Genomic DNA, 11,934 nt, shown 5'->3' with positions numbered 1-11,934 from the left:
TATAATCTATTGGTAATAATGATGAGTTCAAAAGGAAACTTGCAAAATCGTACTCAATCTATAATTAAGGTAAAAAAAAATTAATACCAAAGTTGACTAATTAGAGTTAAATAGTGGCAATATGTAATTTTTGTTAAAACGAAAGACAATTTAGTATCTTATTTGACAATATTTGAGTAAAAATTATAATTAAATAATATGTGAGTTTATTTTAAAAGCATGCACCAAAAATAGGTATGAAATGAAATACCCAAAAAAAAAAATGCAATGAAGCAGTCGAGCGAATCAACTCATTCAACTGTGGTTCACATATTCAAAATCTTCTGACCTCTATAAATCGCATTGTCATGCCTCACTGAATACTATCATTCCACATTTCCACGTCCGAACACCACCCATATATATCAGTCTCTTTAGCCAAAAAACATATCGAAATGGGGGAATTTTTGGTAATGAAACTGATTTTGATATCCTCATTAGTACTGTTAAACTCTTGTAGCTCCATGCAACTGAACCATCCGACACTCCAGGGAAATGAGACGGATAGGCTGGCATTACTAGCAATGAAAGCTCAAATACACAACAAACGATAGAAAGATACTCAGTTTGAAAGAAACACACGCCCACACTGGAAACACTCTCAAATTCAAAAGAAACTCGCACCAGAAAGCCGTACAGAAAGATACTCAAAAGGTATATATTCTTGCTTAATTGATATGAACAATTACAAGGTATTTATAGAAATCTAAACTACTATTTATCAAGTATGAAACCAAATATAGATTTGTCAATTAGTATGGCTATAGATTTGGTTGGTGAGATCTGTTTGTTGTTTGTTGACTCATGCTAACACTCCCCCTCAAGTTGGTGCATACATATCGACCATGCCCAACTTGCTAAGTGAGTCATAAAAAACCTTCTTAGATACTCCTTTTGTGAATATATCTGCAAGTTGCTCTTCCGAATGAACAAAAGGAAAGCTAATGATCTTAGCATCTAGCTTCTCCTTTATAAAGTGACGATCAACCTCCACATGCTTTGTACGATCATGTTGTACATGATTATGTGAAATATCAACAGTTGTCTTGTTGTCACAGTACTGCATAATATTCTTAGGCTTAACACCCAAATCTTGTAGCAAATTTCTAAGCCGTAACAACTCGCATACTCCCTGAGCCATACCTCTGTATTCTGCTTCAGCACTAGATCGAGCTACCACCTTTTGTTTCTTACTCTTCCAAGTAACAAGATTACCCCCAACAAAAGTATAGTACCCTGATGTGGACCTCCGATCTGTAATATTTCTAGCCCAGTCTGCATCTGTGAAACCACAAACCTCAATGGTATTGTTGTGATTAGAAAAAATTACTCCTCTTCCTGGAGCTGACTTCAAATACCTCAAAATCCTCACAACAGCATCCATGTGATCCATACTGGGATTATGCATGAACTGACTTACTACACTTACTGCATACGCAAGATCTGGTCTGGTATGTGACAAATAAATCAGGCGTCCAACTAGCCTTTGATAACGAGTTTTGTCAATAGGTACCTGATTTAGGTGCTCTGCTAATCGATGGTTTTGCTCAATAGGAGTATCAATTGGAGTGCAATCCAACATACCTGTCTCTGTTAGTAGATCAAGGATGTACTTCTTCTGACACAGATAGATACCATCACTTCCCCGAGCTACCTCAATGCCCAAGAAGTACTTGAGTGTACCTAGGTCCTTCATCTCGAATTCTATGGCTAGCTGTTTTTGTAATCTGTCCACCTCAATAGTATCATTACCAGTAACTACCATATCATCAACATATATAATTAGGGCTGTTACCTTCCCTTGTTGATGTTTGTTAAATAATGTGTGGTCTGAATTACTCTGTATGTAGCCAATTTTCCTCATGAATTGTGAAAATCTTCCAAACCAAGCACGAAGAGACTGTTTAAGACCATACAAAGACTTTCTCAACCTGCATACACAGTTATCTGGAAAAGCTGCCACATATCCCGGAGGAAGATCCATATACACTTCCTCTGTAAGTTCTCCAGAAGGAATGCATTCTTAACATCAAATTGTCTAAGCGGCCAGTTTAAGGTAGCAGCAAAAGAGAGCAATACCCGAATAGTGTTCATCTTTGCAACAGGTGCAAAAGTCTCATCATAGTCTATGCCATATGTTTGGGTGAACCCTTTTGCTACTAGGCGTGCTTTATACCGGCTCACTGGCCCATCTGGATTATGTTTTATTGTAAACACCAAACGACATCCCACTGCCTTCTTGCCATGTGGTGGAGATACAAGCTCCCACGTATTGTTCTTATGTAATGCTTCCATCTCTTCCTCCATCGCTTTCCTCCATTTTGGATCTCCTAATGTATCTTGCACTTTGTTAGGTATTGATACAGCAGAAATTTGATTCACAAATGATTCATATGACTTAGACAATCTTTTAATAGACATAAAATTTGCCACATGATACTTAGCTTTAGCCTGAAGGGTAGGTTCATATTTTTTTGTTGGCTGACCCCGAGTAGACCTATTTGGCAAGATATATTGTCTACTATTAGCTTCACTAGTACTAGTCCCAATAGAATTACTAACCTCAGATGAGTGATCTTCTGTACCAGGGGAACGTTGGTCAGGGGTATAAATAACAGTAGGGGAGGCAGTTGTGTTGTCAGCTTCCGGTACCTGAATCTCTGGAGTGATTATACCAGAATCATCTGGTGGTGCATGTGTAGCTGACACATCAGTAATCCCAACCGAACCTGGCACCATATCTCCTGGCTGACTTGTCTCCCCCTTTCCATGATACAGTTATTCAAAATATGAAATCTCCCCGTGAAGAGCAGTATCAGAAGACGTAAAATAACTCATGTCCTCAAAGAAAGAAACATCCATAGTGACATAATACTGTCTGGTAGGTGGATGAAAGCACCTGTACCCTTTCTGATGTCCTCCGTATCCAACGAACACACATTTAACCGCTCGGGCATCCAACTTAGACCTCTGATGTTTTGGAAGATGGACAAAAGCAACACAACCGAAAACACGGGCTGGAAGATTATGAAAAGAGGGTAAGGAAACATGGGAAGCAAGCACCTCATATGGAACTCTGCCTTCAAGGACACGAGATGGAAGACGATTAATGAGGTGAGCAGAAGTTATGACAGCATCACCCCAAAGGTATTTAGGCATATGGGCACTAAAGAGAATACACCGAGCCATATCAAGTAAATGACAATTTTTCCTTTCGGAAACTCCATTCTGCTCAGGTGTGTAAGGACACGTTGTTTGATGAACAATTCCGTGTGTGTTAAAAAACTCCTGAAAGACACGATTCACATATTCCCCCCATTATCAGAACGAAGAATTTTAATTGTGGCATTATATTGTGTTTGGACAGTGGTATAAAAGGCTTGAAAAGCTGGAAAAACCTCCTTTTTGGTTTTTAGAAGAATAATCCATGAAAGACGTGTGCAATCATCAATAAATGACACATAATACCGCATTCCCGACACAGTAGATTCTTTGGAGGGTCCCCAAACATCAGAATGAATTAATTCAAAAGGAAGAATACTTTTATTAGAAGTACTAGGGGAATAAGTAGACCGATGACTTTTGCCCAAAACACCTGTTTCACAACGAAAAACTGACTCATCCACACCAATAAACAAAGTAGGCATGGATTTTTTCATAACACTAAATGAAGGATGCCCCAAGCGACGATGCCATAACCAAACTTCACTTAACTTATCAGAAGTGGAGAGCAAAGCGATCCGGGACTGTGCCCCTGGTTTTTTCCCCGCATATGTCTGATCCAGATGAAACAATCTGCCCCGTAGATACCCCCGACCAATTACCTCCCCGGTGAGAAGATCCTGAAATATCACATACATGAGAAAAAATGTCACAGAGCACTTAGCTTCAATGTTCATTTGTGGGACAGATATCAAATGATGAGATAAAGCAGGTACATATAAGACATTGTGAGCTCTATTGTGGGAGTAATACGAACTGATCCTTTCCCTAATACGGGGAAGGCCTCACCATTAGCATTAGTAACATATGGTACTGGTGGAGGAGATAATATAGTAAAATAAGATTTGTCATAAGTCATATGATCAGACGCACCAGAATCAATAATCCATGTATCAAAACCATCAAAGTGAGAAATATGTAAAGCCATACCAATCTTACCACGACCAGCTATTGATGCTATGGGTGTTGCTCCTCCTGCTGTATGATGATCATGTCCAACCACACCATAAATATCTGGTTCCTGGACCAGTTGAATAGCTGCTTTTGCCTTAGGACGATAAATAGGCCTTTGGGGCCTAAGGTGTGGATACAACTTCCAACAGGTTGCACGAGCATGGTTTGTATCATGGCAATAAGAACAAGGAGGGCGGGGCTGATTCCCGAAACCTAGTGGTGGTCCTCGGTGATGAAGTGGAGATGAAGTGGCCTGCTGAAGGGGTGGTGCTGAAGATCTAGCATGAATAGTAAGGCTGGAAACTTCAACTTGTGTCTGATGAAGACTTTCCTGGTGAGATTCATCCTTACGGATATAGGTGAAAGCTGTAATTAAGCTAGGGGGTTCGGTCTGGCGGAGTAATTCCCCTTTCGCACTGTTATGTTTAGTATCAAGACCTTTTAGAAAATGGTGAACTCGCTCAAGCTCCTTCTCACGTTGGTACCAAACAATATCCTCCTGATGTTTGATCATGCAAGGACGTTTCACATCAATCTCTGCCCAAATATTTCTTAGTTTGGTGAAATATTGCGCCACCGGTTGCCCATCTTGTTGCATCGCCAAAGCGGTGCACATTAACTCATGAACCTGTATGAAATCAGAATCATTAGTGTATAAGCCTTCAAGTGTCAGCCATATTACCTGTGCAGTGTCACATGCCTCCACCAGATCAATTATTTCGTCATTCATAGCTTTTCACAAGACGGACATCACAAGGCCATCATCTTCGTCCCATTTAGTGTAGGCAATAATATCATCTTTACTAGGAGCCTGAGTGACTCCGGTTACATGCCCCATCTTGTGCATGCCGCGAAGATGAGCCGCCATAAGTCGCTTCCATTTACGGAAATTGGTTCCATTGAGTTTAGTACCCCCAAAGGACCCACTGTCAGAACTCTTGACAGATACTTCAAATTTTGGAACATCAGCTTCGTCTCCAGAACCCATTGAAAAGGAAATGAAAAAACAGAATCAGGAATTATGCAGCGGAAACACCAAAAAACTGATAAGAACCTGTCTTCGGTGCACGTTCACTGTCAGTGCACCTACACTGACATTAAAGAGATATGAATTCTGGGCCGGGTCGGATCTTGTGCGGGTCGGATTTGAAGCCGGGTCGGGTCGTATCCGGGTCGGGTCGAACCCGGGATAAATCCGGGTCGGATCGAGTGGGCCGGACCACACAGTTTCTGGGCTGGGCCGGGCTTTAATTGAACCGGGTCGGGAGATGTCGATTTATGTCGATTTAGGGTTGATTTTGGGAGACTTTCTGCGATTGGAAGAGAACGACGTCCGGTGAAGAGCGGCGACTGAGGAGCGGCGAGCGACGTCGGAGCGGGGGGCGCGGAGACAGCAACAGCGGCGACGAGAGGACGACGTCGGCTTGAGTGCGGAGCGGACGGCGTTCGGCCGAGGGGAATCAGCGGGAGCGCTGGAGGAGTGTCGGCGACGTTGGGCTTGGCTCAGGTGAAGGGCGACGTCGGGGAGCGCTGGGGGACAGCGGTGAGGGAGCGCCGGAGGGGAGGAGGCAGCGGCGAGCACGAAGGCAGTAGCCTGCCGGAAAAAAAAACGGGAAAAAATGCCCAGAAAAAACAGAGCACGGAGGCTCTGATACCAAGAAGAAAGGTATATATTCTTGCTTAATTGATATGAACAATTACAAGGTATTTATAGAAATCTAAACTACTATTTATCAAGTATGAAACCAAATATAGATTTGTCAATTAGTACGGCTATAGATTTGGTTGGTGAGATCTGTTTGTTGTTTGTTGACTCATGCTAACAAATACAACATGATCCGAACAGGGTCACAAGCTCATGGAATGAAACACTTCACTTCTGCCAGTGGCACGGCATCACCTGCAGTCGAAGACATCACCAGAGGGTGACGAAGATTGAGCTTGGCTCTCTACAGTTGGTTGGATCGATATCACCATATGTAGGAAATCTAAGCTTCTTAAGAGTACTTGATCTTGAGAACAATAGCTTTACTCATCAAATCCCTCCTCAAATCGGGCGTTTGCATAGATTGCAGGTATTGTATCTAAACAACAACACACTTACCGGCACCATTCCTCCCAACATCTCCAATTGCTTCCAACTTAACTCTCTCGATCTTGGTAAAAACAAACTAGTGGATAATATTCCTCTCCAGCTCAGTTCTTTGTCAAGCCTTCACTTTTTGGTTTTGGATTTTAACAATCTAATCGGAGTGATCCCTCCTCTTTTGGGCAACCTTTCTTCTATCGACACACTTGGAATAACTTCGAATAATATAGAAGGAAACATCCCTAGTTCTCTATGCCATTTGAAAAAACTGATATATTTAGATTTGGGCATAAATAACTTGTCTGGTATCATCCCTTCCTGCATCTATAACCTCTCTGGGATAGTTGAATTCGAGGTAACATTGAACCGAATTCAAGGAAGCCTTCCCTCAAACTTAGGCAATGCTTTTCCCAACCTTCGATGGTTTTCCAGTGCCGGGAATCATTTTACTGGATCCATCCCTTCGTCACTATCCAATGCAACACATCTTGTGATATTTCAATGTGGTTTTAACAACCACACTGGTCACGTACATAATATACGAAATCTTCATAACCTTGTAAAATTCAGAGTCAGTGGTAATAACCTTGGAAGCAGTACAAATGGTGACTTGAGTTTTGTCTCAGACTTGATCAATGCCACAAAGCTTATATTCTTGGAGTTTGCCGACAACAATTTTGGAGGCACCTTTCCCACATCAACATTTAATCTCTCAACCACCCTCGAGAGCCTTGCAATGGGAGGAAACTATCTACACGGAAGAGTCCCAACTGGGTTAGGAAATCTTGTGAACTTGCTAGCACTGGCTATGGAGGGAAACAACTTCAGAGGTAACATTCCTTCAGATCTTGGGAAAGTTTCAAGGCTTGGGGCAATTACTCTTAGTGGGAACAAGTTTTCGGGGGGTATTCCATCTTCATTTGGTAATATAACAATGTTAAATGTTCTTTACTTGAATGGAAATAATCTCAATGGCAGCATCCCTGCTAGGCTTGAAGAATGTCACATGTTGATAAAGTTGGATCTTTCTCAGAATAAACTGGAGGGCAGAATACCTCAACAATTACTTATTGGTCTACAGTCTTTATCAATTTCTCTAAACTTATCAACAAACCTTTTTACCGGTCCACTTCCTGTTGAGATTGGAAATTTGCAGGCGCTAGGTCAACTAGACATTTCCAACAATATGTTATCAGGAGAACTTCCTAGTAGCCTCGGTAGTTGTCAGAGCTTAGAAGTCCTACATTTGCAAGGAAACTACTTCAACGGGCTCATCCCTTCGTTTATGGAGAAATTGAGAGGGATTCGAGATTTAGACTTTTCTCTAAACAATTTCTCAGGAGGTATACCACTGTTCTTTGAAGGTTTTTTATACTTGGAGAATCTTAATCTATCCTTCAATCATCTTTCGGGAGCAGTACCAACTGGTGGCGTTTTCAAGAATGCAACGGCAATTTCAGTGGCTGGAAACTCTGAGCTCTGTGGTGGTATTACTAATCTTAAACTTCCAGTGTGCAAATCTAATGGAGGAGGGTTGTCTCGTAAAATGAAACTAATGATCTCTTTAGTTTCTGGGTTCACTCTTTTAGGACTGGCTGTGCTGCTGTATATTTTCTTTCTGCGTAAGGAGAAGAAAGAAACTACAATAAACAGTTTGGGGAGCTCTGTTTTGAAGGTTTCATATGCTACACTCCTGAAAGCTACTAATGGTTTTTCATCAGAAAATTTGATTGGTGTGGGCGCATTTGGAACTGTGTACAAAGGAATTCTTGCTGATGATAGAGTTCTCGTCGCTGTGAAGGTGCTTAACATGTTACACCGGGGAGCATCAAAGAGTTTCATGGCCGAATGTGAGGCTTTAAGAAATATAAGGCATAGGAATCTTGTTAAGATCTTAACTGCATGTTCAAGTATTGATTTCAACGGCAATGACTTTAAGGCTCTTGTTTACGAGTTCATGGACAATGGGAGCTTGGAAGAATGGTTGCATCCACCTACCAGAACTGAAGAGGTGATAGAAGCGCCAAAAAGTTTAAGCATTGTTCAGAGGCTAGGTATTGCTATTGATGTCGCTAGTGCATTGGATTATCTTCACAACCATTATGAAACTACGTTCGTTCATTGTGATCTGAAACTAAGTAATGTTCTTTTAGATAGTGACCTAATTGGACATGTTTCCGACTTTTCTTTCAGAACCAAGTACAACTGTTTCTGGAAATCAATCAAGTTCCATTGGAATTAGAGGGTCGGTTGGTTATGCTGCACCAGGTAAATTTTCTCATATGGCATAGAATTTTTTTTTCCTAGTTTAACTCTACCATATTTTTAAAACTTGGAGCTATTGATTTATCATTTATGCAAAATTGTATTGATAAATTAATACTTGTGATATTGTTTAAACTGTAGAGTATGGTATGGGAAGTGAGGTATCTACAAAGGGGGATGTTTACAGCTTTGGCATTCTCTTGTTAGAAATGTTTACTGAGAAGAGGCCCACTGATCACATGTTTAGTAATGGCTTGAATCTCCATGATTATGTGAAGATAGCTCTCCCAGAACGTGTTTTAGAGATTTCAGAATCACTAGTTCTTCAAGAAGGGACCGCCAATGTTGCTGAATCTCACAAACGCAATCAACTGAGAATTAGAGCACAGAAAATTGAAGAGTGCCTGACTTTGATACTTGGAATAGGACTTGCTTGTTCTGCTGAATCCCTCACAAACAGAAAAAGATGTCAGAGATGTATTATCTGAACTGCAATTCATTAGGTGCAATCTTCTCGGCTAGAACTTTCAAATTATTAACCTCTTGTGATGGCCTTATAAAATTGGCGTATGGTTCTTATATTCTTTTTTGTTGCCAAGTCCTGTTACTACTATAGCGGACCTGGAAATGTAATGTTGCTACATTGTGTTGTGTTGTGTTCTTGTCATATCTTAGTTCCCTGAATATTAGAACATGCCATGTCAATATTATACGTGATGCTTGGAAGAATAAACGCATAGATAGTGAACTTTTAGTTGTCTTGAAATCACTGAAGTGCAAATTAGAAAATAAAGTTTTATTAAGCAAATAAAAATCAAAATAAAGGATTGAAAAAAAAAAACAGAGGAAAACAGCTGATTGCAAATGAAAATAGAGGAAAACAGAGAAGACCAGATACCTTAGAACATAATCATTGAATCAATATCGGGGATGCTTTACTGGAAGTTTCAGTATTTCACGACACCACTCAAGTTTCACTAAATTACTGCTTATTATACTCCTTCAACTTTTACAATTATACAAAGAAACTCCATGTACTTTAATGGAACAAAACAGAGAAAAACAGAGGATGAACAGAGATGTTAGAACAAAATCAACGTAGTTAGCTGCTAAACACGTAGTCGGATTGCCAGTAGTGCTTGAAGCAACTCAGCCGTTAAAAGGACATTTTTTTTCCCATACCTATTTTGATGTTTCCATTTAGATTGGAATAGGTAAAAATATAAAATGACGACCATCTCTCAGTTCTATCAACATCAGATATGGGATATGATTTAGGACATAGTTTTCTTATTTTTCTCAGCCAAATAAAATAAACTATCATTCGTTCACTAGGACAGGTGAAAATATTAGGTTGATTGGCTTAATTTCTTGTCATGAGTTTATGCTTGCTGACTCTGAATCGTTAATAGGTCTTTTAAATTATTAAGGAGCTTAGGTTTGTCTGATGCCAGCTTGTGATGATTTAACTCGGTTATGTTATATTTCAGTTACTTAGCTAGTCAGTTAGTTCGTTGGGATGTACTTCACTTGCATTTATCTCATTGATGTAACATTTATAACTTCATCTTACAAAATCAATGATGCAAAACAGTTTATTCATAACTTATGAAAAGAGATGTGTAAATATACATAAATCATTGCTCTCCGGATTAATCTAGAACTGACCACCTTCAAAGGTCTGTCCAAATTGCCAACCAGCAGGAACGACATTATTGTGGGTGAGTGTGGCTCCATCGCTGGTTGTGATTTTGAAGGAGAGGGTTTGGCCATTGAGGTAGGAATTGCTCTGCCAATTCTGTCCCCAGTTTCTTGACATTGGTTGCCACCCTGTCCTAGATCCCTTGATGGACACTGTTTGAACATCACCTGCACCTGCGACGTTTGTTATCAACACTAAGTTGAAGTATGAGTGGCCATTGATAGTGAACCTTATGCCTCCTTTCTTCACACATGGAACCCTGTCGAAAACAAACACAAAGTAACTCGATGTGTTTTAACCATGCAACAACGTTATCACCCTGCAAGTAAACCTAGATTCACTGTTGAGTGTAAACCTTACACTCAATGCGTTACAGTTTCTTCTTCTATGAGGAATGTGCTTCTAAATTTTGATGAAAAGGAAAATACAATTACCTGCGGAAGAGTACAGGAACGATCCCAGCACGATACTCAGCTATCTGCAAGAAAGCAGGCTGAGCCAAATCGAAGTGTTCGAGAGGAGGATTGCACCACCCCCCATTGTCGTTGGACAAAGCCAGATTAGGTGGGCAGAGATTAGTAGCAGTGATAATGATGTCACCATGGAGGCACCATTTTGGGTCGTCATTGCAACGCAACTGGTAACATGCACCGCAACTCAAACCACTGTTGAAGAGAGCAGTGCTTAGAGCTGCGGTGCGAGTCCCATACCCTTGGCTGTATAAGTTTCCATAACCGCATGCACCTCCTGCATTATTTTTACATCAACTTCCATCAGACCATCTCAGTAATCTTTACGTATGGAAGTACATAGAGATCGAGTTGAGTAGTTTGTAGCTTACCCATAGTCCCAGTAGCATCACTTCCCCCGTAGAATGTTGCATGTGCAGTTTGCCATTCGCCATATCGTACACGACTTCCCTGAGAGCTAGCCAAGGGGATCAGCATGAAGAAGATCAATTCCAGGATCTGCTTCTTACCCATTGTATTGGTCCTATATTCAGTTTATCAGTTATGTATTTGAGTGTCTGAAAGCGTGAGAAGTAAGTGTGAGTGTGAGTGTGGGTGTGGGTGTGGGTGTGGATCGAAGAAATGCCAATTATATAAGGAAAATAGAGATGTGAAGGAGCATTGAAATGAAATTAGTTGTTTCGGGCCTTTGCGGTTGTCACGTTTGAGCTGGCCTAACTGCCATAGTAAATGACTAGATTGAATATCATTTAACTCACGAATTGTTATGGGAGAATTATTATTATACCATTATGTGTGTCTTAGCCATATTAGGTTTCCTGTTAGAGATAGCTTTGCATCTCTGTAATAACTTAGGACTCCGAATGCTATGAGATTATAGTTATGTAATGTTTATATATATGCCCTCATATCATTCAATAAAGACACATGTATTCATCATGCACCACGTTATCACGCATTTTGCCTTAAAACCCTGCACTTTTAGAGCCCTAAAAAACCCTATTTTTTCTTCCCGCCGGCCGCCCTTGTCTCCATCCTCCCTTTTCATTCGACGCTCCTCATCGACGACTACCTTGCACGGCCCCGCATCTCCAGCATCCCCTACAGTCCCTGCCCGCAGCCCCCTGCAGTCCCAGCTGACCCTACAGCCCCTGCAGACCCCCCGCAGGGCCTCCTACGCATTCGCCCCGTAA

At 40.9% G+C, this 11,934-nt stretch overlaps 1 protein-coding gene and 1 pseudogene across 1 annotated transcript; one reads left to right on the top strand and one right to left on the bottom strand.

Annotated features, from left to right (window-relative positions):
• Nucleotides 1–5,483: 5,483 nt before the first annotated feature.
• Nucleotides 5,484–9,057, top strand: LOC126796714 (probable LRR receptor-like serine/threonine-protein kinase At3g47570; annotated as a pseudogene).
• Nucleotides 9,058–10,226: 1,169 nt separating this feature from the next.
• LOC126800263 (expansin-A2-like) lies at nt 10,227–11,254 on the bottom strand. Its single transcript, XM_050527591.1, has 3 exons — nt 11,113–11,254; nt 10,706–11,018; nt 10,227–10,530 (listed from the first exon to the last, which is right to left on the bottom strand). Exons 1-3 carry the CDS (start codon nt 11,252–11,254, stop codon nt 10,227–10,229), a joined length of 759 nt encoding a protein of 252 aa, XP_050383548.1.
• Nucleotides 11,255–11,934: the final 680 nt, after the last annotated feature.

The sequence above is a fragment of the Argentina anserina genome, chromosome 6 (assembly GCF_933775445.1).
Source record: "Argentina anserina chromosome 6, drPotAnse1.1, whole genome shotgun sequence".
Taxonomy (NCBI): Eukaryota; Viridiplantae; Streptophyta; class Magnoliopsida; order Rosales; family Rosaceae; genus Argentina; species Argentina anserina.
This window is presented reverse-complemented; position numbering and strand designations above follow the sequence as displayed.